The sequence below is a fragment of the Oculina patagonica genome, chromosome 11 (genome assembly GCF_052425735.1).
Source record: "Oculina patagonica isolate OP01 chromosome 11, crgOcupat, whole genome shotgun sequence".
Taxonomy (NCBI): domain Eukaryota; kingdom Metazoa; phylum Cnidaria; class Anthozoa; order Scleractinia; family Oculinidae; genus Oculina; species Oculina patagonica.
In genome coordinates this window covers 21,538,287-21,565,016 of record NC_135768.1, presented here as the reverse complement: position 1 = coordinate 21,565,016, position 26,730 = coordinate 21,538,287, and the positions used below count along the sequence as shown (strand labels likewise).

At 40.2% G+C, this 26,730-nt stretch overlaps 4 protein-coding genes and 1 pseudogene across 4 annotated transcripts; 4 read left to right on the top strand and 1 right to left on the bottom strand.

Annotated features, from left to right (window-relative positions):
• The first annotated feature begins 2,147 nt into the window (after positions 1–2,147).
• LOC144629758 (uncharacterized) lies at positions 2,148–3,819 on the top strand (annotated as a pseudogene).
• On the top strand, positions 2,859–5,375 carry LOC144629757 (uncharacterized). The gene has a single exon (XM_078487972.1). It carries the CDS (start codon positions 2,859–2,861, stop codon positions 5,373–5,375), a length of 2,517 nt encoding a protein of 838 aa, XP_078344098.1.
• Positions 5,376–5,462: 87 nt separating this feature from the next.
• LOC144629756 (uncharacterized) lies at positions 5,463–7,085 on the top strand. Its single transcript, XM_078487971.1, has one exon. It carries the CDS (start codon positions 5,463–5,465, stop codon positions 7,083–7,085), a length of 1,623 nt encoding a protein of 540 aa, XP_078344097.1.
• Positions 7,086–7,235: 150 nt separating this feature from the next.
• Positions 7,236–8,207, top strand: LOC144629755 (uncharacterized). The gene has a single exon (XM_078487969.1). It carries the CDS (start codon positions 7,236–7,238, stop codon positions 8,205–8,207), a length of 972 nt encoding a protein of 323 aa, XP_078344095.1.
• Positions 8,208–11,275: 3,068 nt separating this feature from the next.
• Positions 11,276–22,489, bottom strand: LOC144630675 (uncharacterized). Its single transcript, XM_078489041.1, has 13 exons — positions 21,359–22,489; positions 19,980–20,322; positions 19,225–19,722; positions 18,171–18,374; positions 17,286–17,354; positions 17,130–17,202; positions 15,565–15,710; positions 14,864–14,951; positions 14,320–14,455; positions 13,976–14,219; positions 13,239–13,561; positions 12,289–12,472; positions 11,276–11,384 (listed from the first exon to the last, which is right to left on the bottom strand). Exons 1-13 carry the CDS (start codon positions 22,447–22,449, stop codon positions 11,313–11,315), a joined length of 3,471 nt encoding a protein of 1,156 aa, XP_078345167.1. The 5' UTR covers positions 22,450–22,489; the 3' UTR covers positions 11,276–11,312.
• Between the last annotated feature and the right edge of the window lie 4,241 nt (positions 22,490–26,730).

Genomic DNA, 26,730 nt, shown 5'->3' with positions numbered 1-26,730 from the left:
GTACAGGAATTACTACTTCAATAGCACCAGATCATAACCGAACAGCTTTTCTTTGTTTGTCATCACCAAACAATTCTCCAAGGGGACCAGGATTTTGGAAGTTCAATAACACCTTACTGAAAGATGACGGCTATACATTTAAAATTCGCGATCTCATTCCTCGATTACGTGAGAAGTATGCATCTCTGAAAGACAAAAGACTAGTATGGGAATTAATCAAAATGGAAATTCGTGACAACACCATCTCTTTCGCTAAACGGAAAGTGAGGGCTGCTTTAAAACGGGAATTACAAATCTCTAAGCGTCTGGAAGAGCTGGACCATGAAATATGTAACAGTGATAATTTAGCAGATATAGATAATTCGCTAACCGAGTACGACAAGCTAAAAACAGAGTATCAATCAATATACGAAGAAAAAGGACGTGCTGCAATTTTTCGATCGAAATGCAAGTGGGTAGAGAAAGGAGAGCGGCCGACTAAATATTTTTTTAATTTAGAAAAGCAAAACTACAATAGGAAGACAATAACTGAACTTCAAACTAGCGATAACGTAACAATAAAAGAAGAGGTCAAAATCTTACAACAAATAGAGGAATTTTATGAGGACCTTTACAGCTCTAAAATAACTGTGACCCAAGAAGCTTTTGACGAATTTATTCGGGAAATCGAAATCCGCGAACTTAATAACGAAGAACAGGAAACAATGGAAGGGATTTTTACCTTGGAGGAATGTAAGAAGATATTAGAATCTTTTGAAGACAATAAATCTCCGGGCGAAGACGGATTCACCGCTGAGTTCTATAAACACTTCTTTGATTTAATAGGATTCGATCTGGTTCAAAGTCTTAATCAAGCCTTTGAAGATGGAGAACTCTCCATTTCACAGCGAAGAGGTGTGATTACATTGATACCTAAAGAAGATTCCGACCTACTAGACATTCAGAATTGGAGACCTATAACATTACTCAACATCGATTACAAGATTGCATCTAAAGCATTAGCCAAACGAATAGAATCAGTACTCCCAAAATTAGTTCACTTTGATCAAACCGGATTCATGAAAGGTCGTTATATTGGAGAGAATATACGCCTGATAAGCGATGTAATGGAGTACACCATGTCGGAAAATAAAGGGGGCATTCTGGTGTCATTAGACTTTAAGAAAGCCTTTGACACTCTGGAATGGCAATTCATGATGAAGGTATTAGATCGGTTCAATTTCGGCGAAAATGTTAAAAGATGGATTAGAATCTTTTATACAAATATCGAAAGTACAGTATTGAATAACGGCTTTACTACGAACTGGATTAAACCAATAAGAGGGGTTAGGCAAGGCTGCCCGCTCTCCCCGTATCTTTTCATATTGAGCGCAGAAATATTATCAAACAAACTTCGCCAGACACCTGAAATTAAAAGGATCAATTTATTTGGAAATGAAGTTAAAATAAGCCAATTTGCTGACGATACTAACTTGTTTTGTGCAGATATTATTTCGGTAGAAAACGCTCTTAACATAGTCAACAACTTTGGAGTCATCTCAGGCTTAAAACTAAATGTAAAAAAGACTAAGGCGATATGGTTGGGAAAGTGGTCAAAGAACAAAACCACACCGTTACAATTACAGTGGGTAAACAAACCTGTTAAAATTCTAGGGTTATATTTCTCATATGACGATAATAAGTGTTGGATCTTACATATTTCGCGCCCTTTCAGATCCCTTAGGAATTCTATTACATCATTAGCTTTTGTTTTTACTTTTATATTTAAATTCACGGCGTCGTTTAGTTAGTTTTTCCGTCATAGTGTTGTACGAGCTGTAGCGCAGTTTTCTGCAGTTTTCGCCTGTTTTATACAGATAACCACTTTCGCGGCCACAGCGCCAAAAAAATGTAAGTTTGTTTATAGTTCGTTTTCGCTACCTTGTAATTTGTGCTTTATAAGTTTCTTTATTTTGCTTTTCAGTTTAAACCTCGCTAAAGATCTCGCTAAAGATCTCGCTAAAGACCTCGCTAAAGACACTGAACTTCAATCTAAATATACTGTTTACTGTGTGAGAGTTTACTATTGTGTGGTTTACTGGTCGCGAGAATTTATTTCGCCTATGGCAGCTACATAAGTTTAAAATTTTTGAGTTTACCTGGATACAATGGATGCGATCGAAGAAGTTCCCGATGATCCTGGCGTTCGTGTCAGCGCTCGCACAAGGGTGCCGAGTAAACATCTTGATCAGGAAGGCGTTCTCTTTGAGAAACTTCGTCGTCTCAAAAAGGAAAGATCGGGTTATCTTTCGGCTGTAACTTCGAAGAGGAACGAAATTGACGCGCTGTTATTATACGAGGAGAACATTCAGCTTGTGAAGGAGAAATTGCCTGGTTTTATGGCTGCATTCGAAGCATTTAAGGAGGCTCATGTTACTTATTTGTCGAATCTTCAAGACGAGACAAGCGTGACAAGATGTCAGGAACAATTTGATTACGAGTCTTCGCAAGCAGACAACTTCTGTCAAAAGGTTCGAGAGTGGATTAGAAGTGTGGAATTATCGCTAAGCTTAAACTCTGAAATCAACCCTGAGGACTCTGCGAGTCAGATCGCTTCTCGTACCTATTCTAAGTCTTCAACAAGACAATCACGTCGTTCGAATCGTAGTGGTTCACAAAGGAGCAGTACCTCATCCTTAACGGTTGTACGAGCAAAGGAAATAGCTCGTATCGCGGAGCTGAAAGCAGAGGCAGCTGCGTTTAAGAAACGTCAAGCGTTAGAAGAACAAAGGTTTCGTTTGCAACAAGAGCAAGAGCGTTTAACACTGGAAACCGAAATCGCTAAGTCCGAAGCCAAACAACAAATTTTAGCCACAATCATGGAAGCCGACCCGCGTTCGTTTGTGCCGTGCCCGACAACTTTTGTGCCCAAAGTAAGCAAGGGAAATGTTCCAACACCGAGCGTCACAGGAAATAAGCCATTACCAGTCAAAGATGGCCGCCATTCTACCGTTGATCCGGAATTACCTGATCATGAATTGTTCAAACGTCCAGAATTACCTGACAAGAAAGCATGTCCCGCAGAATCTGAACACTCTGCGGCTTCATCGTCGCCGAGCTTGAGGGCTTTCAATGAAATGCTAGAGCTTCATCAGCACCAAAACGACCTTCAGCGGCAGCAGAATAAAATCGTGGAAATGCTGGCGACACAACAGAAGAAAAGTAATCTTCCCCAGCAGCGAGTTCCAGTTTTCGATGGTGATCCAATAGAGTACGGCCCGTTCGTCAGAGCATTTGAAAACATCATTGAGACTAAAACCTCAGATAGCAATGAGAGGCTATACTATCTCGAACAGTTTACCAGCGGCGATGTTAAAGAGCTTGTTCGTTCATGTCATTTTCTTCCACCGGACAAGGGTTACCAAGAAGCTCGACGGCTATTGAAAAAGAAGTTTGGTGACGATTATCGCGTCGTAACCGCCTATGAAAGCAAGGCACTGAATTGGCCTGAGGTGAAACCAGAGGACAGCACCTCCCTGAACAAATTTTCTATTTTCCTTATGAGGTGCAAAAACGCAATGGTAAGCAGCAAATACCTGTCAAAGCTCGAACAGCCTGATACCATTCAGAAGTTAATTATGAAGTTGCCCTTCAACTTAAGGAGAACATGGCGCCGTTTGGTAGACCGTATCATGGAAACTGAAGAGAGGAACGTTTCGTTTAGCGATCTTGCGGAGTTCGTTGAAAATGAAGCGAGAGTGAACGACAATCCCGTGTTTGGGAAAATTGTTGAAGATGCGAAACCTAAACAGAGCTCGCGAAGTAGTCGTCCGCCGAAGAAACCTGGCGAGAAGAAGAAGAGTTTTGGTGCGCAAGTGAGTGGTGATAAGAACCCACCTGCTGGAGCGCAAATGAGTGATGTTCAGACCCCGTCTACTGGTGTGTCACCTCTTGGATCAGCCCCCTCAACTGTGGATGTCTTGTGTTCGTACTGTAACTCTGGGCACGCCTTAGACACCTGTGATGCCCTCAGGCGCCTCCCATATCAGGATCGAATTCAATTCCTCGTATCTAAGCACCTTTGTTTTGGTTGCTTGTCCGCTGACCATACAGCAAGAGCTTGCCCGGAAAAGAAAACATGTACGGTTGCTAACTGTGGCAAAAAGCATCTAACAATTCTTCACACGAACACTGCAAGTCGAAATCGACCGACTGATACTCCGTCTACAAGTACCTCGCCCACCGAGGAGTCTGCGCGCGTCCGTAACGCGATGATTAACCTACCCCGCTCGAGAATAGGCATGGCTGTTGTTCCAGTTAAGGTTTGGTCGAAGTCGACAAGAACACAAGTGATGACCTACGCCTTTTTGGACAGTGGTAGTTCCTCATCATTCTGTACAGAATCTTTGATGAAGCAGTTAGGAGTCAGTGGCTCGAGAACTCAGATTTCCTTGACAACGTTGGAAAAGAAAAACAGTCTTTTAGACAGCTTCGTTGTGAAAGATCTTGTCATTTCCGATCTGGATGAAAACGTCCTAATTGATTTGCCAGCACTCTACACGAGACCAGAAATACCTATTTCAAAAGGGGACATTCCTACTCAGCGTGACATTGACCAATGGCCGCACTTGTGCGGAGTACACCTACCTGAAGTTAATGCTGAAATCGGTCTTCTCATTGCCTGTGACGTCCCCACAGTCTTCGATCCTTTGGAAGTGAAGCACAGTGAAGATGGTGGCCCTTATGCCTCGCGAACGTGTATTGGATGGGTTGTGAACGGTCCTCTAGGGCGTTATCACGAAGGCCCGCATGCCACCAGTTTATTCATCAAAGCCGATCCTGAGTTTCATCAGATGGTGAGAAATTTCTACGATAGCGGTTTCAGTGAATCAAGCGCTGAGGACAAACCTGAAATGTCACAAGAAGAGATCCGTTTCATGTCCGAGCTGGAGAGTACCGTGGTCTTGAAAGATGGACACTACGAAATTGCGTTGCCTTTAAAAGATCGTAATGCACCACCACCTAACAACTACCCGCAAGCCATGCAGCGTGCTCTCTGGCTGAAAAAGAAGCTTCAACGCAATGGGAACTTGTACAACGACTACAAGGGGTTCATGGCGGACATTATAGACAAAGGATTCGCCCGCAAAATTCCAGCGGATCACCAGAAATCCAGTGACGTGAAATGGTACATACCGCACCACGGCGTTTACCACCCGCATAAGCCCGGGAAGATACGCGTGGTATTTGATTGTTCTGCCAAATATCAAGGCAAGTCGCTCAATTATCTGCTGCTCAATGGTCCGGATTTAACGAACACTCTATTTGGAGTCCTAATGAGATTTCGACAGGAGAGAATTGCACTTATGGCAGACATTGAATCGATGTTTTATTAAGTAAGAGTAGCTGAGGCGGATACTACGTATCTTCGCTTTCTTTGGTGGCCTGATGGCAACTTGGAAGGTGAGCTTGAAGAATACCAGATGGTTGTACACTTATTTGGAGCCGCCTCTTCTCCTGCATGCTCCAATTTTGCCCTGCGCAAAACTGCGGAAGACAACAGTGAACACTTTCCAGAGGAGGTAGTGAGCACAGTTAAGAACAACTTCTACGTAGACGATTGTCTTAAATCTTTACCATCAGTTGATGAGGCTTCACAGCACGCAAGTGACCTACGGTCTATGCTTTCAAGAGGCGGTTTTAGACTGACGAAATGGATAAGCAATAGTCGCCAAGTCCTGGAAACTATTCCCGAGGCTGAACGCGCCAAGGAAGTAAAAGCTCTTGACCTAAGCAAGGATGACCTTCCAGTTGAAAGGGCTCTTGGTGTCAAATGGTGTGTGGAAACAGACACCTTCGGTTTCAAAGTGGAGGTTAAGCACAAACCACCCACGCGACGAGGCATTCTTTCAGTCGTCAGTTCTGTTTATGACCCCTTGGGTCTCGTTGCACCCTTCGTGTTACCAGCTAAACGGTTGCTTCAGGACCTTTGTCGCATCAAGCTAGAATGGGACGACCCAATTCCCTCAGAGCCTAAAGTTCGCTGGGAGCGTTGGATGGCGGATCTTCCCAAACTATCACAATTTTCTGTTGAGCGCTGTGTTAAGCCTGCTGGATTCGGTGTTATCTCATCAAGTCAGTTACACCATTTTTCAGATGCTTCCGAGGCCGGTTTTGGTTCAGTTTCTTATCTTCGTCTCACCAACGAACAAGGCGATGTGCACTGCTCCTTCCTTTGTTCGAAATCACGTGTGGCACCTATTAAATCGATCACGATTCCACGCCTGGAGTTATCCGCCGCAACAGTCTCTGTCAAGCAAGACAAGGTCTTAAGGAGAGAATTAGAGATTCCAATCGACGCCCAGTCCGTTTTCTGGACAGATAGCACCGCAGTATTGCGCTATGTCAAGAACGAGACGAGACGGTATCACACCTTCGTGGCCAATCGGGTTGCTGTTATTCGCGATGGCTCTGAGCCTCATCAATGGAAGCATGTCAGTGGTGAAAAGAACCCTGCAGACGACGTTTCCCGCGGTTTGACAGCCGACGCTTTCCTTCGTCGAGAGCGATGGTTGACGGGGCCGGAATTTCTTTGGAAACCTGAGTACATGTGGCCAATGCAGTCAGAGGCGTTAAGCGTCATCCCCGACGAAGATCCGGAGGTGAAAACGGAAGTTAAAGTGTGCACTTCTTCTTTAAAGAAGCTGAGCAGCTCTCTCTCGGATTATTTCCAGAAATGTTCTTCTTGGAACCACCTTAAGAAGGCTGTCGCCTGGCTCATGCGTTACAGAGAAAACCTTCTAAATAGGAGTAAACACAACAAGTTGAATCACGATGTTCCCAAATACATCACCGTTGAAGAGATGGAGAGAGCGGAGAGAGAAATTCTAAGGCATGTTCAGAGAAGAGCCTTCCCCGAGGAGGTTAATCATCCCGAGAAACCAGTCAAGAAGAAAAGCCGCCTGTACAAGCTCGATCCGATCGTTGTTGATGGGCTCTTATGCGTTGGAGGCCGTTTGCGTAGAGCTTCTCTACCCTCAGAGTCAAAGAATCAGATTATTCTCCCGAAAGAAGATCACACTACCAGATTGATAATCGACCACTAGCACAGGATTTGCGGACACTCCGGCAGAGAACACGTCCTGGCCTTGGCTAGAGAGAGGTTTTGGATCACTCAAGGAAGTTCAACTGTGAAAAGTGTTCTAGCTGAGTGCGTGAGCTGCCGTCGTCGTCAAGCACCTCTATGCCAGCAGAAAATGGCCGACTTACCAGAATGCCGCGTTTTGCCTGACAAGCCACCCTTCACATCAGTCGGCGTAGACTATTTTGGGCCCTTCCAAGTCCGTCGTGGGCGTTGCCTCGTAAAGAGATATGGCGTAATCTTTACATGTCTAGCAATTCGAGCTGTACATATCGAGATAGCGCACAGTCTAAACACCGACTCGTTCCTGCTAGCCCTGCGGCGATTCATTACCAAGAGAGGCCAAGTGAAGGAAATTTATTCAGACAACGGGTCAAACTTCACCAGTGGTGAGCGAGAGCTGCGTGAGGCTATCTCAGAATGGAATCAGGAAAAGATCCACAATTCTCTGTTGCAGGAGAGCATCAAGTGGTCCTTTAGCCCACCGTATGGATCTCACTTTGGGGGCATTTGGGAGAGATGCATTCGAACCATTCGGAAGATCCTTCGAGCCTTGCTACGAGAGCAGATCACTGATGATGAAAGTTTAGCCACTTTAATGTGCGAAGTCGAAAGCATCATGAATAGTCGACCCATCACGACTGTGTCCAGTGATCCAAATGACTTGGAGCCTTTGACGCCCAACCACCTCTTGTTGCTCAAATCAGAAATCCCTTTACCTCCTGGTTTATTCAAGAAAGAAGATTTGCTTTCGCGCCGTCGGTGGAAACAAGTCCAGTATTTGGCTGATATTTTTTGGAGAAGATGGAGCAAGGAATATCTTCCCCTTCTACAACTTAGACAGAAGTGGGTGCACCCTAAAAGGAATTTGGCAGTTGGTGATGTTGTTTTGGTTGCAACGGAAGCATCGCATCGCAATTCCTGGCCGCTAGGAAGAGTCGTCGAAACCTTCCCAGATAAAAGAGGTTTTGTTCGCCGAGTCAAAGTCCGCACCAAGTCAGCTGTTTATGAAAGGCCTGTTGACAAGCTCTGCCTTCTTGTTGAAGGAGAATGTTCAAGCAAAGAGGACATGGACACTAAAAATTAAGAGACATTTAATAAACATTTACTCAGTCTTTTATGCGCAATTGCATTGCGTGACTATTTTTGCATCGTTGTTTTGTTTTTTCTTCTGGTTTGTTTACTTTTCGCTATTCTCATTGTACTTAGCTTTTTCTATAGTTATCTATGGTGTTAAGATCCAAGCGTATATTTAAGTGACTCGTATTATCTCGCACTTAGGGGCCGGGATGTTGGATCTTACATATTTCGCGCCCTTTCAGATCCCATAGGAATTCTATTACATCATTAGCTTTTGTTTTTACTTACTCTCCCCGTATCTTTTCATATTGAGCGCAGAAATATTATCAAACAAACTTCGCCAGACACCTGAAATTAAAGGGATCAATTTATTTGGAAATGAAGTTAAAATAAGCCAATTTGCTGACGATACTAACTTGTTTTGTGCAGATATTATTTCGGTAGAAAACGCTCTTAACATAGTCAACAACTTTGGAGTCATCTCAGGCTTAAAACTAAATGTAAAAAAGACTAAGGCGATATGGTTGGGAAAGTGGTCAAAGAACAAAACCACACCGTTACAATTACAGTGGGTAAACAAACCTGTTAAAATTCTAGGGTTATATTTCTCATATGACGATAATAAGTGTTGGATCTTACATATTTCGCGCCCTTTCAGATCCCTTAGGAATTCTATTACATCATTAGCTTTTGTTTTTACTTTTATATTTAAATTCACGGCGTCGTTTAGTTAGTTTTTCCGTCATAGTTTTGTACGAGCTGTAGCGTAGTTTTCTGCAGTTGTCGCCTGTTTTATACAGATAACCACTTTCGCGGCCACAGCGCCAAAAAAATGTAAGTTTGTTTATAGTTCGTTTTCGCTACCTTGTAATTTGTGCTTTATAAGTTTCTTTATTTTGCTTTTCAGTTTAAACCTCGCTAAAGATCTCGCTAAAGATCTCGCTAAAGACCTCGCTAAAGACACTGAACTTCAATTTAAATATACTGTTTACTGTGTGAGAGTTTACTATTGTGTGGTTTACTGGTCGCGAGAATTTATTTCGCCTATGGCAGCTACAATAAGAACAAACATTTTAATTTCGATTTAAAAGTTAAGAAATTAGAAACAAAGCTGGACGTATGGAAAGCAAGAAACCTGACCTTGTTTGTAAAAGCTTTGATTATTAAGTCTCTTGGGCTATCCCAAATAGTCTATGCATCATCCAATTTAAACTTTCCAACTGAATTCAAATGTACCATCAAAAGTAAGCTTTTCAGTTTTTTATGGAATAACAAAAAGTACAAAATCAAAAGAGAAAGCATTTATCAGGATTATGATCGAGGTGGTATCCGTATGACGGATATCGATCTTATGATAAAGGGGTTAAGACTGGCCTGGATCTCAAGACTACTTAATCCTGAAAGCCGCAATTGGAAATCAGTACCAAACTATTTTTTTACAAAACTTGGAGGATTAAATTTTTTCCTTAGGTGTAATTACGATGCAAAATACTTAGATCCTAAATTGCCAATCTTTTACAAAGATATTTTATCTTTTTTTTCGGAACTAAAGTCTCAATACAACTACCAACAAGGACAGGAAACAATTCTTTTTAACAACAAAGCTATCCTTATAGGAGGAAAACCCTTCTTTCTTCGAGAATGGTTTTCCAAAGGAATCATATCTATTCAGGACCTTTTAAATGAAAACGGACAGCTAATTTCTTTTCAACAGTTTAAAAGGAAATATGACTGTAGAACCAACTTTTTAAAATTTTATCAAGTTATAAATGCCATTCCTAAAACGCTTCTGACTAGGGCACGTAATTTTGAACTTTCAAAAGAAAGTTATTTGGGAAATCAATCCAAGATCCAACTAGCTGAAAACATCGAAACTGACTTAGAGAAAGCAAAGGCAAAAGATTTCTACTGGCTATTAAATAATAAGGTAAATCATTCTTTTCCTACCGGCCCAACGAAATGGAGCAAAAATTTGAATCTAAATTCCACTGATTGGGGGTATTTTTTTAAGTTGACAAAACGAGTTTGTAAAGAAAATAAATTGAAAGAATTCCACTACAAGTTCTTACACAGAATTATAGTTACTAAGAAGGAACTACACCTTTTTGGTATCAAAGATGACGGAGATTGTTTATATTGTGGAAATGAAGACTCCATTGAGCATACTTTCATTCACTGCCAGTTTTCAAAAGCTTTTCAAAGGAGAGTTATTCAATGGTTTAATAGCGTGAACAACTCCAATCACCATCCATCTGTTAAAGAAATGTTATTTGGTTTATCTCCCGCCTATTCCCTTGAAAACAGAACTTTGATAAGGAAACTTAATTATACCTTGCTGTATATGCGTTACTACATTTACACCAACAAACTGCACAACAGACCAATTACTCTCTCCGATTATGTTAATAAATTAAATATAAAATATACTATAGAGAAGATAGATTAAATTATTATCCTTTGTCCATTAATTGCCTTATTGTTTAAGATGTTCCTTTACCTTTTATTCTGCTTTATAGTGCATCTAATTTATTGTAATTGTCTCTAGTGTAATTAGCGTAATTGTAATTTATAATATTTTGTAACCTACTCCAGTGTTATTGCAATTAGTATCAAATAATATTGTAACATAAAAGGCGTGCGACAAATGAATGTAAATGTATTATGTGTATGATAGCAATAAAAAAAAAATAAATAAAAAATAAAAAAAAAATATTATGTCTTATACATATTGCAATTCTAATGCACGTGGCTTGCCAAAAATCAGAAAAAAAATTAATTTCCAGCACCAAAAAAGACTCTCCCAATCCAATTACAATCCATAAAATTTAAGTCCCGCAATAATTTTGAGCCACATGGTAATCTATAGCTAAAGATTTCGGTAACGTATCAAAATAAAAGCTTTCATAAGGCCCAAAAAGGTAACTGGTGCATTGAAAAGATCTTTTCAAAGGAATGCTGGTTAAGGTGTCTGTCCAGTTGGGTGGTGAAATTACTCTGATGTTCCGCTTTCGTCGAACTATCCACTTTCAAAGTTTATTTGGGTCTTATTAGTTTTCCAGGCAACAACGGGTACATTTCCCGCTTGCTTTGACACGTACACCATACAGTGACGTCATCGTGACGATCTTGCGTCACAAAGAAGCCAGGAGAAAAGAAGAGATAGCACGGTGATGCACAGCATAACCTGAAAAGAAATAAGCAATTACTCACAGCAGTTGGTGACCAAACTAAATAAACCAACTTTAACGTTCATAGCAGACGAACGTGTATAGGCAACTGGTGGTAAAACGGGGATCAGCACGGGATCAGCTAGAAATGCATGTAAGCTTTACAAGGTGTCCTTCTAGGCAGCTAATGACTTTGCTCAATTGGGAAGAGCACGTTGAAATACATTGATACTTTTAGGCAACTTTTGTAAAGTAGTTGATAAACAGATGGCAACTGGAAATTCAGTTTTACATATCATTAATAATAATTTCTCTCAATTCCAGACAACATTTTTGACTTAAACCTTTGTCAAACTGTAACTTCAAGTGAGCAGTATATTTTATTTACAGACATGTTAACTTTTAATCCAATTTTGAGCCGGGTTTATACGGGTAATTTTCATGTGACAAATATATTTGATCATGTAGATGACACAACAATTATTTGTCAGCAGTTCAAAGTTGAGTGCTCCAGCAATGACCTTGGACAGCAGAGATACGCACAGAGGTACGCGTGCCCAGTGTCCAGTGGCAGTTTGGGAGATTGGGGACCACATATGCTCAGGCACATGTTATGTGACGAGTCGTCTACACGAGCAATTTTCCTATGTGAAAACTTTAGTAAGGCTCGATGTAGTTTCTTTAGCCCTTTTTTAGCTAAAAACTACATCGAGCTTCTTTAATTCGTCTCATAAAAGCTAACACGCCAGCTTGTCAACAAATATATTTTTCATATAAAAATTGACGAATTTTACTCATCTACACGAGCAAATAATAGTTTGCACATAAAAATGGTCACATAAAAATTGCTCGTGTAAACTCGCCTTTAGCGATTGACTTTCAACAGCCCTGGACGAGCAAAACCAAAACTCTCAGACTTACCACGAGATGCCCGTAAGGATTAACTGAATCAAAGAAAAATCTGGCCAGCACAGCATTCCCATCTGTATTAATGCAGTTTAACACTGACTCGAATTCACATTTCATACGAATATTCTGTAGCAACACTTTAGTGATAGCAGAGTAGCCATAGAACTGTGGATTGATGTAGAATAACAAATTATATCTGCGGAGAGAAATGCATCAAATAGTTTATTATCTATCATTCAGCTCTGAAAGTTTCTGATCTCCATCCATAAAAAAGGAAGCCTCGAAACATGCAGCTCATACTGTCAGAGGTTATCCAGGTTTCGGTAGCATTAAGCGGCTAGGAATATTTCTACCCCCTCTGAATGGGATGCTAGTCGATCGTAGGGTACCCCCCCCCTCTCCCCCAGCTGGTACCCATTTATACACCAGGGTAGAGAGAGGCACTATGAGACTAAAGTGTCTTACCCAAGAACACAACCATAAAGGAATTGTATTATTGCACTCGTCAAACTAAGCAAACACCACCAAAAAAAAACGAGTAACTGATGTTGTTGGAATCTACGTAGATGTTAATCGATACCCTCAACAAAAAAATACCCCATTACCATGGTTACGGTCCCGGTTGTAGTTTCGTATGAATTTTACAGGTGATCTATTCTCCAGTAGAACACTCGCCTAAAGTAAGTAAACTTTATTAAAGCAGGGTAGCCCATTCAGCTCGTAGGCTGGTATACAAAGGGGCCCTGCATCTAACAAAATTACATTAAAATTAAAAAAGATTAAAAAATACTATGCCCTTAAAGTAAAGCTAAAAAAGAAACGTTTTCTAGCGACAAAGGGTTTATATAATAACAAGGACTTCCCCCTTACTGTCCTTTTGGCACCAAAACATACCAAACCTCCACTAGTATCTAAACACAATTAATATAAACCCTTAAGGCATTTATAAATTTGATACCTACCCTATAGGCATTTGATATCTCGTGACAATAAACCCGCCAGAAAATCCTCCTAATATGGCTATGACGAGTCCTGCGTGACAAGCGTTACTCGGTGTAGCGTAAGTTACCATCATATAGACCGCAATCCACGTTTGGTTTAACACCAGTGAAATGACAGTTACCAGGAAATATCGCCACCAGTTATATGAAGTCATTACCATAAAGTACGTCAGAGCTGAGCATGCGATCACAGGTAGCACACAGGCAGCGGATGTGCTCAGAAATACCTGTGTCACGTGTTCATAGGAATAACCGACGTTTAGTGAAGATTCCAGTCGGCAGATCTGGGCAATGTTAAGACAAAGAAATATTCAATCATTAAATTGAGATCGGATTTTTCACGCGAAGTAAAATGTAAGTAAAAAAATTAACTATTTACTTCACAGCACAGTGAAATTTTAACGTGTAGGTAAGCTGATTTGTTGTTTTTTTGGTCACGCAACGCTTCTCCAAAGCGGGTTATCGTAATCGTTATTTCTTGTCACGCACCACTTTTCTAGAATAACGGCAGCAAGGATGAGTCATCTTAAATGCCGCTGTAAGTCTGCCACAGGTTAAAAAAATGGTGTATATAAAAAATTCAGCGAAGCCCACCCGACCTACAGATTTATAGAGAGTTTTAATTTTTTGTCTGTAAGTTTGTACCTGAGAGAGGTTTGGTGTTGTGTTTATTTCTTCTATAACATTTTTTCACTTACCTCCAGGCTTCTATTAATGCGGCTCAGCAGAATGGCGCCGAGAAAGAGGATACTGGGGATAGACGAGCCACAGTATGATGTGATTATTTGTAATGGCGTCTCGGCTTGCCAGTAAACAATTCCAGCGGTTAATCCAATTAAGGAAAACATGATTGGCAGGTAAACCACGTGACCTAGGCTGGTCGATAACGAGGCTCTGTAGTCTATTACAAATAGCCTGTTAAGGAATCCGCCATTATTCGAGCTGAAACGGCAGGACACTTTATTAGGAATATACGAAGATCAAATGACGAAATCATATAAACGTAGAAACACGTGTTACAAAATACTTCATGTAGAAATACCTGTTTTGTAGGGCTGTCAGATTATTTTTCTCTCTTTTTATCGGGTGGACGATGCCTTTTTCATGACTTTCGAATTGTTTTTGCATCACCATCGCCTCTTTTAACTTTTTGCTTTGAAGGATATCTGAAACAATGTCTTAAAAATGTCGAAGAGTCATTAAATTAACTTCAGAAGTCCAAGGTAACTAAGAAATATTAATTGTAGTAGCGAAAGGCATTTTGCGTAAAGGAATGCCTTTCTCTATCTAAATTTTACTACCTTGGTAATACGAAAGTGGAGTCTGATTTAAATAAAGATGAGAGGTTTTTGTCCAAAGCATACTCTCACCGACCCCCACCCCCCTCCCCCACCTGTCCTTTGTGTCATGGTACGGATTTGTGTTTATTCATAAAAAAAAACTGTTAAATTTTTAGCCGAACTTCATGGCTTGGTAAATTGGTTGAAATCAGTAGAACTGAAAGCCAACATAATCTTTACTGATTCGGACTTAAAAGATGTCTGAAAACATAAGAACATAAATCAAAGATACTTGAGCATACAAACCTTCTAATTCTTTCTGTTTCTCATTTTTATCCTCCGACAAGCGGCTGTAATAGTCTGTAAGTTTAGCAGGCTCTCCGCTGTAAATTACCTGCAAGAATTAATCGAGAGTTTAAATAACAAAGGAATGTCAATTTAAACGAGGGAGATATAATGATGCTACAGAAAACCGATGTCTGACTGTTAGAGGCCATAATCAGTAGTGTAGCGTGTACTGGTACTCCTAGTGTAGCAGTTGCTTTTGTCTTGGGGGCTAGGGGCATCGTTTCTGTTATTTGGTCTATTGTTCTCTCGAAGGGTAACGAGCCATTCACCCTTAAAGGGGAGTACTGTTTTGTTAAACCAACCCCTCAATGACGTCGCGTGGTTGGTTTATTTATTCATCATCAAAGTATCTGTAATATATAGAGATCCGAGATAGAGTTAACTTGGAGTTTGGCCACGGTCTTCTACTGGGACCAAATGGACTGCCATTAAACTCCTAATAGGCAATTTGCATGATGGTATCATTTGGTTAAGACTACCAGAATCCTTTCCTTATTTCTTTTTCGTATGCTCATTATGGATTTTGTTATTTAAGCCCCAGAGTGGTTTCAAATTGTGAATAATAAGAGAAAAAAGAAACTAAGTTTTGGTTGTTATAGTCAACTGACGACAAAGTGCAACTTCAGTTTAAGAGGTTTACTTTTACCATTCTTACTCACTTGTTTATCAGAAAGAAGAACCAACTGATTAAAGAGCTCAGTTGATTTCCCTGGCATGGCTTGTGTGGTGATAATCACCAAATGTCCATTATTACAAAGTCGTCTTAGAATCTGCAATAATTCCATAGAAGAGACGGAATCCAAACCTGAAAATGTCAAATGTTTGAAAAGGTGTCATCAAGAAGTTCAAACACATATCTAGATCATAGGAAACCCAACAATAATGGTTAATTCCCTGTAGAACAATACTTCACAGATGGCAGAAACCCATAGGGATGTGAGGATGATTAACGATAGCGAGGATGAAAATGAATTACAATAACCTTGAAGAAACGGGGCTTACATATAGAAAACGCAATAATAATGGTTTGATTTTGCAGAAAAGTACCCGATAAATGACAGGAGCCCATTAGAAAGTTAGGATGACTAACGATGTCAAGGATGGAAATAGATTACAGTATACTTGAAAACTCAAAGATTACAACCAACAATAATTGTTTAATTCTGTAGAACAATACTCGACAAATGACAAGAATCCACTAAGAAGTGAGGATGACTAACGATGGCGAAGATGGAAATGGATTACAACATGGACAAACTTGAAAACACGAGGCTTACGTTTAGGAAACCCAGCAATAATGGTTTGATTTTGTAGAACAATACGTTGACAAGTGACAGGAACCCATTAAGAAGTGAGAATGACTAACGATGGCGAGGATGGAAACGGATTACAATATGGAAAAAATTGAAAACACGAGGCTTGCATGTAGGAAACCCAACAATAATGGTTTGATTTTGTAAAACATTGGCTGCGGTCACATCTACGACGTAACTAAAGTTTAACTATAGTTAGTCTTAAGTTACGTGACGTCATACCTAACTATAGTTAGTGCTTTCGGTCGTCTTTGCGGTCACACCAATGCAGTCAACTATAGTTAGTTCTGATAAGCTTTTGAATAATTTCCAATTTAAATTAGTTCATGGCAGCCCTTGTTGTTGATTTAGATGATGTTGTTCCTCTATTTTTTTCCATTTTTGCACGGCATCTTGGCGTTGAAGAAAATAAAATGAAGTAAGGATGCTAGAAGCTGAACAATTCAAGCTTTATTTTTGCTAACATTAGTGATATGTACTTTCTTGGCATGTTGTTTTTCTTTTTTCCTTCCCTTCATGCTTTGTTTTGCATATTTATGTCCATCTCGCACGCGTGCGAAAAGAATTGTCACATTCTCATTGGTTTGTCGTTTGTAAACTTAAGACTAACCCATGAACCCTGCTTGGGTATAACTATAGTTAGTCTGTATTGTTTTGGATCAGCGAGGCGTAAATTTTCTAACTATAGTTAGGGTGAACAGAGAAGCGGTCACATTACCGAAATAGTTAACTATAGTTAACGCGATCTTAACTATAGTTAGCAGTCTAGATGTGACCGCAGCCAGTATTCGACAAATGACAGGAACCCATTAGGGAGCGAGGATGACTAACGATGGTGAGGATGGAAATGTATTACAATTTATATGGACAAAATTATAAACATTTACAAATACTCGTGTTCTTTTACTGACCTGTGATTGGTTCGTCTAAGAAGACTGCAAGAGGCCTGGTAATTAATTGCAGAGCTAAGCACAAGAGACGTTTCTGAAAATGAAAAAATGACAAAGAGCTCGGATAAAAAAAGTGATTAAATCTTACTGAGCAAAAATAAAAGTTTGTCAACAGACCTGTAACTCAGTGAGATTCATCTTAAATGAGCCGCCAAACTTTCTCTCTGCTACAGTAGCTAGGTTCATCTATAAAAATAACAAATATAAATTAGAGTTTCCTATTTTAACTATCGTGCTTTGCTGTTCCCTTGAACGTCGTAGCAGCTGTGCCATTTTATTTTAAATTTGTACTTACTCTACTCTCTTTGGAATAATAATCACAAGAAAAAGACGTAGATATGTATTGTAATTTTTAGGTACTTATGTCCCCAATTAGTGGGCCTCTTAAGGCACGCTAGAAGTTTTGACACTTAATGATAATAATGACGATGATGATGATGATGATGATGATGATGATGATGTTGATGATGATGATAACTATTAACGCCTCGAAACAATGAGCAGCACCGTGCCTCTACTTGCGGTCCAACTTTTCGGAAAAAATGCGCGCAGTTGCAAGTTATTTGGCCACAGAGTGCAAGTCTGTCAGCAAGTTCGTAAGTTCGTACTAAAAGCTTGCGACTCCGTTTGGCCAGTAGACTACGAGCAGTCCCCATTTTTTCGCAGAGTCCGTCGAGCGTAAAGGGAAAAAAAATAAATTACCGCGCGGGGGGAGGTGGCGGGGCGAGGCGAGAAGCGAAAAAAAATAGGCTATTTTTTTTCGCTTCTCGCCTCGCCCCGCCTCCCCCCCCCCCCTCCCCCGCGCGTTCATTTTTTTTGCGCGACGGACTCTGCGAAAAAATAGGGACTGGTCGTTGTCTATTTGGCCAGGACTTAAAGCTTATTAGTAACTTTATTCTCAACATCTTCTTGTGGCCAAAATCTTAACATTCCGGAGATCGACTGAACGACGCTGGTGAATCTGTATTTGGACCTACAAATCTACACAAGTGAACTGCATACCTCCAAGATTATCTGCTCCACTCGTTCAACCCTTGCAAGGTTGTTCATACTGCTGGGCATTCTCATCAAAGCAGCGAGTAATAGATACTGTCTGACAGTAACGTCTCCGTAATAGAGTGCCGTGAACTTAGAAAGGAAGCTTGTTCTGCTGGCATAACTATTCTGGATTTCATGTTGTCCAACACCATTTACAAATAAGTGTTCCTGAGCAATAAAGGGAAGCAGAAGAGAGTCAGTAACTGTCAGAATTTCCTATCTCCTAGCAGTATGCAGGACGCGTGTCACATGTGAAGCTAGTAAATGGCCCAGCTCACCAAGAGGTCTCTCCTAGCTCAGTGTTTTGAACGTCCAACTGGTATCTGGGAGGCCGTGAGTTCGATTCCCGTCGGGAACTCAACTTTTTTCTTTGTCCGACGCTCGTAACATATTGAACATATAATCTTTACTAAACCGGCATAATGTAGCTGAACAGGTCTTCTGAGCGACATACACCTAAATATAATTTATGACTTTCCACGAGTGTTATTTTTTATGGTACATTTCTCAGCATTCCGCGGCCGTATCCTCGGCAAAAAAGCAGCAACATGAGGTCGCCAAAGTTTAGAACATTAACACATCTGTACCATTTCTTGCTTTGCCTGGCGCTCTAATTCAGTTTATAGACTGAGTAAATGTCTGAAGTACAGAAGAAAAATTTCACGAAAATTATTTCGACTTGTGATATACCCTTGATTTTTACCTTTTTCGCGCCATGTACAGAAATTTCATTCATTTCGTAGAGCAGTTTTAAATTGAGTATTGTAAAACAAAAACCAAAGTACACGATTGGTTCTGGTATTACGTCTGATTGGCTGAGAAAGTGGTGCGAGAGTTTTAAACCAATCACTAATCGTAACAATGCAAAACCAATGCAAACGCGAATAACTTTCGACTTTCAAGTGAAAACTGCTTTAAACGCAACTTACTTACTTATCCTCATCGGGCCCATGAGGACTCTTGAGGCCGGACTTTAAACGCAAACTGGTCTGTTAATTGTGTTTCAGTGTAAACTTACCTGATTGCACCCACACATCAATCTTCCACTCAGAATCTTTAGCAAAGTCGTTTTACCTGCTCCGGGTTTTCCTACTACGGAGATCAATTCGCCTTGCTTAAAGCTCAATGTTGCACTGTGAATCCATCGCAAGCAAAATTCGTTTCTCTTGATCTCTACGTCCTCATCATTACCGTTTTCTGGATTAGCAATGCTAAACTTTTCCTTACGTTGTTGATGCTTCAATTGGTCAGCGTGAGAATCAATGTTTTCTATTTCATCATTATTTCGACGCCTTTGTCCGAAAACCAAGCGTAAATATTGCACAGTTCTATAAAATATGGCGTTGTATCCTTTTGCCGTGAAGTCATCGGAAAGACGACCGTTATTACTACTTGGATGATCTTTAATGTTTTCTTGTGCCGTTTCAGGCAGCTTGTCGCAGCTGCGGGAATGTTTAGAAACTTCTGGTGACGAGTACAGGAGTGTTATTGGCTCATTAGGCTCATATGTGGAAACCTAAAAGAAAGAAAACCCTGTTATCAACGGTCTTACTAGTTTCTACACATTTCTTATCACAGCTATTGGGAGAACTTATATTGATAGTTAAAAGAAGCTGATCGCTCAGGTAGGGCAAGTTTTAAAGCATAAGGGCAACTTTGCTAAGATTTATTCAACGTTTGTCAGTTTAAGGACACATTTCAGTGGCACTGAAAAAAAAAAATCAATGAATTCATTTGAAAAAGGTAAAATTTGTAATTTTTTAACAATTTTACCTGCGGATATTTAACATCCTCTTCAAAATAACGGCTCTGAGATCGTTCCATAAAAACCAACTGGATCATAAAACAGATCTTTGCCACAACGCACACAACTGTAAATACCAGGGACACAAAAAGGACCACTCCGTTGAGAACCCAGCCCCAGTCCGCAGCGGTGTCCACAAATTTGAGCAATTCTGGGCACGTGGGATTACACATCGCACCAAGACAGCTGTCAGTTACTCTCACGGGTTGATCACGCGTTTTTAGCCATTTGATAAGAGTAGATTGTAAAGTAATGGTTTCGTTTCCCCTCGTTATTGCTGTAGATAGCCAGGTGCCGGGCCTTTTTGTCATACTATAAAACAAGAGGTAGAAAAAGTAAAAAAATGTCACATACGTCAAAAAGTCAATGGGCGCTTTTCTATTAAATACACCAGCCAATGTGCCACTGTCATGAACGAAGGATAAAAACTGCATATGTGTGCGGGTACTTAATTAATGACGGGGCAACAACGCCATGGCAGTTAAATTCTGCGTTCGAGCTAGCCTAGTAGCCCATCAGGCCTGAGCTTATCCAGGTATCAGTAGCATGAAGCGACTAGGAATATTTCTACTCCCCCTGGATGGGATGCTAGCCCATCACAGGGTTACCCCCTGCAGTACATTCGCTGGTACCCATTTCTACACCTGGGTGGAGAGAGGCACTATGAGAGTAAAGCGTCTTGCCCAAGAACACAACACAATGACCCCGGCCAGGACTCGAACCCAGACCACTCGATCCGAAATCCACGCCTCGAACAAGTGGATGTTTTCTCGCTTTATATCTTGTACGATACGTTTTCTGGGAAAACTTAAAGAACTTTCTGCATGTTTGTCGTTGTGTTAAATCTGCATTGAGCCAAACTGTGCCACACCGCCGGAGCTTATCCCGGTTTCCGTAGCATAAGCATACATAGCGACTAGGAGTGTTTCTTCTGCCCCATGACAAGGTTCGTTCTTTACTCTCCGGTAACCATTTATGCAGGCAAGTGGAGACAGGGACTGTAAAAGTAAAGTATCTTCTTTACGAAAACAACGCAATGACTTCACTGAGACAAGGTTCGAACCCGGAGAGCTCAATTCGATATTCAGCGCACTAACCTAACTAATGATTAGCATAATTATTAACGAAAATTGAGGGGTTTTAATCCATTGTCCAACAAAAGTCCTGTTGCAATTTTCCCATTTTACGTATCACAGGTACTGTATATAAAGAACTAAACGTTAATCGTGTTTACACTTAATCGTGTTAACACACGCGAAAACTCAAAAAAAAAAAAAAAATTCAACTACTTTCAAGTGGCCCGGATCCACCAATGAAAATCATTTACCATATATGGATTACTACTCACCCAAATAAGGCATTCCCTTGAGTGAACACTTTTCTGTAGTGTAGCACTCCACCTTGGTCTCTTAAACTTGACATACAAAACAGCGTGTGCTGAAAACACGCCGGAACAAAATAGCTCAGATTTGAAAAGCTCGGTTCGATGGCAAACAAAGATTGATTCATAGCACCTCCGTACATATCAACCAGAGTTATTAAATCAGTCGCACCATTTTCCGCCATGACAACTCTTTTGGAAAAACGCTCAACAAGGTCGCCGACAATGAAAACATCATACATGCTGAACACAAAGAAAGTTGGCACATTTGAAGGGTAGTAGCCTCGTGTTAGCATACATGAAGCTGATAGGCAGCACGGGTATCCGTACGTTGAGTCTGCGCATGCACGAGACAACGGCTTGCCAACGTTGTAGAATTCCTTTACAAGTTTTGATGTGATGCTTTCTTGGAAATTTATGAACCATCCGCCGTCAATAATCGCTGAAAGTTTAACATCTAAATCCTTAGACGCCAAAACGTCTTGCAACCATTGCACTTGATTGTAAGCGCCGACCGCTCCAGCGCTACTTCCAACCAAAACAATTTCACGGGCTTGGCTTAGATCCTGGCGTAGCAGCTCTAAAATGACGCTTTGAAAAATGATTTTACCACTGAAGACAAAGTCCTCTACAAAACTGTTGTTATCGGGGCTTGATGCTCTTGTTTGCGTCCCCAAAAATGCGTCACTGCTACAATACGGTATTAGTACGTGAGAATAGTCGTAAAATAACTGATTTTCTTTCCGAGACGTCGAAAGCAAATCCCTTCCTTTAATTGCGTCTGGCATGTGCTTCGATGACATTAAAACCGTTGTGTACTCGTTTCCAAATCTTGCAAGGCATTGAGCCTTCGTCAAGCAGTACGTACCGCTCTCCAAAAATATGACCCACTTAGAAGTCTTCTGGACTCCCAAGAAATACACAGCGCGGGTGCCATCATTGCATAAAGCGTTCTTGTTGCTAAGGACTTTCTTGAACATCGTGTTTGAACGGCAGCCGCCATGATGAAACATTTGAAGAGATAAAAACACAACAAACAAAAATAATCTTAAAAACATTTCGCCTGAGAGAATTTCCCTAAAACTCAATCTATGACTCAGTGAAACATCAAAACCTTTGAGTCTCAAGTAAACTGAAAAGTACTTTCTTATTGTTTTAAATTGAGGCAGCCTTCAAACTTCGCGCGAGTAAAGGCAATAAAATCTAGACTTAATTTCGCGTGTGGACCGTTGTGTAGTGTAGTTCTCGGTCAGTAACTGGCTTATTTAACCTCATAAATGTGCCGGGCATAAAATTTGACATTTAAGTTAATGATTCAGGGTTTTTAATTGTCTTTTCGTTCAATATTTATATTATCTGCCCCTTTGTTCTAACGGGTTTTAACCTTTACAAACGTTAGCGTTAAAACGTTCTGCTAGCATGTCTTTGCGGGTGTCCAAATTGTGTTCAAGAGAAGAACAATAAATAAAAACACGCTTCCTTAAAGGTTTGCCATTAGTAACTGTCAAGTGGAACACTAAAGATTTTTGGAATTTTTATCAAACCCTTAAATATCTAAATATCTTCCGTTTTAGAGCGTGTTTCGCGAGGAAACTAACAGTCAGCAGTGTAGACCTCTTGAATTAGCTTGAAATTGTACTGGTCCTCTTGTGAAGCAGTTGCTATTGTTTTGGGGGCTAGAGGCATTGTAGCCTTTGTTTATTCTTTTGTTATTTCAACGGGTAGCGAGCCATTCATGTGAGACTTTGCGAGAATTGCTGCTTGACACTAAAGGACAAACATAACAACAGAGTTTGTGTTTTGGGGGTAAATATGTTTTAGGCCCGACTCGGAAATGAGCTTTGGGAGGGGCAAAAAGCATATTTACGCCCAAGAGCATCAAGTATATAAGAAAAAATTGAGAAGGCATTTTAAAAAGGAATCAAAGACAATAAGCGAAACCTTGAACTCTGCCGGTATCGAGTCGGCGTTTATTTCCGTCAGCTTAATTAAACGTGGAAGAAAACTGTTAAGTTTTTCAACTTAGCTGGCGGTTTTTCACCTGAACTGAACGGGTTTCACTCCATGGAGACAAACTTACATTCACCTCGCGTTCAGATTTTTCTTCGAGTTTCTTTAATTCCTCTTCATCTGTCTGAGAAGAATGAGAACTAACGTCCTTGTTAGATTTACCAGCCATTTTCTTGTTATAAAGCTCAAAAACAATAGCGTCGGTTTGCAGCTGTAGATGGTAAGCACCTTGAGGCAAACGGCGCTGAAGGGGCTGCCAACCAGCAAGAAAATGGTGCAAACAGTTGAATGGTGTCCAGTTTTGATTGGCTGATTGCGTTACTTCCTTGTTTCTGATTGGATTGAGGCAGCGGGCTAAAAAGCATTTTAACCCGCTGAATTCTCTATTTTAACCCGTAAAAATACGCCATAATGCCCGTTTAAATTATTATCAATCGTAAAATTCCGGTTATAAGCCCCTCTGCTTATAAGCCCCCCCCCCAGCCCTCGGTTATAGGCCCATCTACCTGGATACAAAAATACATCCGATTATAAGCCACCCCGGATATAAGACCCCCCTCTGCCAGATGACAGTTTTGAACAGGGCTAAATGTTGCTTTATTTTGCGTTTTTAACTTAAAAATGTTTTTCGATCAACACTCCCGTAGCTCGTTTCGAAACTTTCTTTTTATTCCGCTGATAAGCCCTCCCAGATATAAGCCCCTCCGCTTATAAGCCCACACAAAACCCCTTACGAAGTTGTATAAGCCCAGGGCTTATAACCGGAATTTTACGGTATACGTCTTCTTCTTCCACGTAACTCACCTCCTTCAATACTGAAGATTCTCGTGAGTGTTAAAATAAATAACTACTTTACGTTTTGACTAATATCTAATTTATTTGCCTTCGGGAAACATGGCTAGAAATATTTGTCGACATGTTTACCTTTAGGCTTATTCAGTCAAACGCCTCTTTGCGAGTTACCTAGTTTAAAGATAATTAGGGAGCGAATCGTGCGACACTTAACACATTTATCTGTTTATTATGACTCGAGTTGATTATCAAACATTTCGTTGAAGTGCAAACGGATCAAGCTGTTTCCTAAAAATGTTATCGTTGACAGAACCTGTTGCCTAAGTTAACTGCTGTTATAGATTCCACCTGTCAGGCCTATATGGTCGCTTGATTTTCTTGCCCCACGGGCAAAACGACTCCAAACATATCCCACGACTTTTAGCTTTTGATTATTTTTTTGTTCTCTTGTGTACGAAATTTTAGTTAAAAATAAAAAACAAAAACCAAAACAAAACAAAAAGAATCGGCTTTTCTCGTATCGTCGTCTCAGACACCTGTTCGCTATTACCATGGGAACATAATTACCTCAAGGTTACTAATATTAGCGGCTACTAATTTTAGTGATTTTTTTCTGAGCAAGATTTAGCGACTAAACTGAGCGATTTTCCGAAAATTTAAAAAATAGTGATATTGTGAAAACCAGTTTTTAATTAACATTTAGCGGCTAAGATGGAAATAACTGTTCAGTAAAATAAAAGAACAAACTCGCTTGAACTGATTGAACGATTGCCAGAAAGAACAGAGTTACTGCTATCCTTTTTTAAAAGAATTTTTCAATTCGACTATGTTTAGTTTTGACCGAGGCCAATTTTAACGAATATTAAATTTAGCGATTATCGCCCAACTCGCTAAAATCGCTAAAATTAGAAGCCGCTATATAACCTTACGGTAGAGCAGTTTTCAATTGAGTGTCGTAAAACCAAAACCAAAGTAATTACTCTGGCCAATCACAAAGAACACAGACAATCCAGTGAACCAATCAAAACTCGAAGCAAATACATGTAGCCGGCACGAAGCGCGGGAAAACGTGCGCGAGCGAGTCATGATTGGTTTTGGTTTTAGTTCTGATTGGCTGAGAAAGTGGCGCGAGATTTTTAAGCCAATCACTAAGCGTAGCAATGAAAAACCAAAGCAAACGCAATTAACTTTCGACTCTCAAGTGAAAACCGCTCTAATTAAGTCAAAAAAACGTTTGATTTGCTTTCAGTCTTGTCTCGTATTGCTTCTTTGGTGTTTTGGTTTTTCTATCTTTGGAAACTATTATTTTCAGTTTTCCACACAATTTAAAAGCAATTTGTCTTCATCGGAGAAATAACTCAAAATAACGTGGCATAGCTCCTTTAAGGGCCCATTACAGTATCTCGTTGCCAAGCTACGCGGTTGCCACGCAAGTGCAATTTTATTTCCGGTTTTCTCGCATTCGTGATTCAGCTTAGCGGCAAAATTTTACGCGAGTTTAGTTCCCTTTCGGTTAGAATCATATTTCAATGACGGAAATTTGTTCTGCAGTAAAAGCAAACTGGGTAAATTGAAATAAAAAAAGTTTGTCATACTAAATGATTGCAAAACATATACGAAGCCTGAAGCAAGTATCCGAAACCGCCGAAATATTTTTAAAAGTAGTGCCGATGCATTAGAAAACACGCGAATGTGCGGCGCTACCGTATTTTCATCAGTTTCCCCTTCAGCTCACTGAAGAAATCTGTGAAAGCTACTTGCAAAAATTAAAGCACTGTCACTAGAACTAAACGAAGTTCAGAAAAAAAACAGCGATTCATTTCGTTCGCGAAACGAAGGTAAGATAATTTTTACGCAGTTCAACTGCAGAAATATAGGAATGAACTCGATTTATCTGCCGTAAATTGCTTGCAGACACTGCTGATTATGATTCGTACAGCAGTCTAACCACAGGACAAATTCAGTAAGGTACAAAACTGCGAAAACTAAACGATATAAAACACCTGTATAAAAACATTTCAGCTTACAAACGTTAACTATTTATTCAACCGAACTATGCCTCCTTGACAAAACAATTACGCCCGTACGCCGTTTACGGTAATTCGCAAATTACAAGCCGAAAATAAAGAAACTCACACTAAACTCTTTTAATACTTACGACCGCCTTTGTTTACATTTGTCTTAGCCTCTACAGTTAGTTGAGCGACAGTAAACGTTGTTAAAGCTGTCCGAATACAAGCAAGAAGTTAAGTTTGCCGTGTCGAAAAATTATAGTTTTTGAAGCGTACGTGAGCGGGGGGAAAGCCAACTTAGTGCAGCAATGTCAATTACGATGATTTCAACCAATCAGTCACCGCATAATTTTACTTCCGGTACGGACGAAAATGCGAGTTTTTCTCGGAAGGAAAAAAACGTACCTTCTGTTTTTTGCAGTAAATCGAAAGAAAATACATTTTTCTTTAAACGTAAGCATGCGTTTTTGGAAAATCAAAAAACCATTAAAGTTGTGTTCAAAAACGTGGTCAAAAGAACACATT

Bases quoted from the DNA above. Each gene is read 5' to 3' on its own strand.
- LOC144629757 (XM_078487972.1), top strand. From the start codon at position 2,859: ATGGAAGCCGACCCGCGTTCGTTTGTGCCGTGCCCGACAACTTTTGTG.
- LOC144629756 (XM_078487971.1), top strand. From the start codon at position 5,463: ATGGTTGTACACTTATTTGGAGCCGCCTCTTCTCCTGCATGCTCCAAT.
- LOC144629755 (XM_078487969.1), top strand. From the start codon at position 7,236: ATGGCCGACTTACCAGAATGCCGCGTTTTGCCTGACAAGCCACCCTTC.
- LOC144630675 (XM_078489041.1), bottom strand. From the start codon at position 22,449: ATGTTTTTAAGATTATTTTTGTTTGTTGTGTTTTTATCTCTTCAAATG. The intron at 15,711-17,129 runs GTCAGTAAAAGA...TGACATTTTCAG, and splicing joins CTTAGACGAACCAATCACAG to GTTTGGATTCCGTCTCTTCT. The intron at 11,385-12,288 runs GTAAGTCTGAGA...ATTTCTTTTCAG, and splicing joins ATCCTTACGGGCATCTCGTG to GTTATGCTGTGCATCACCGT.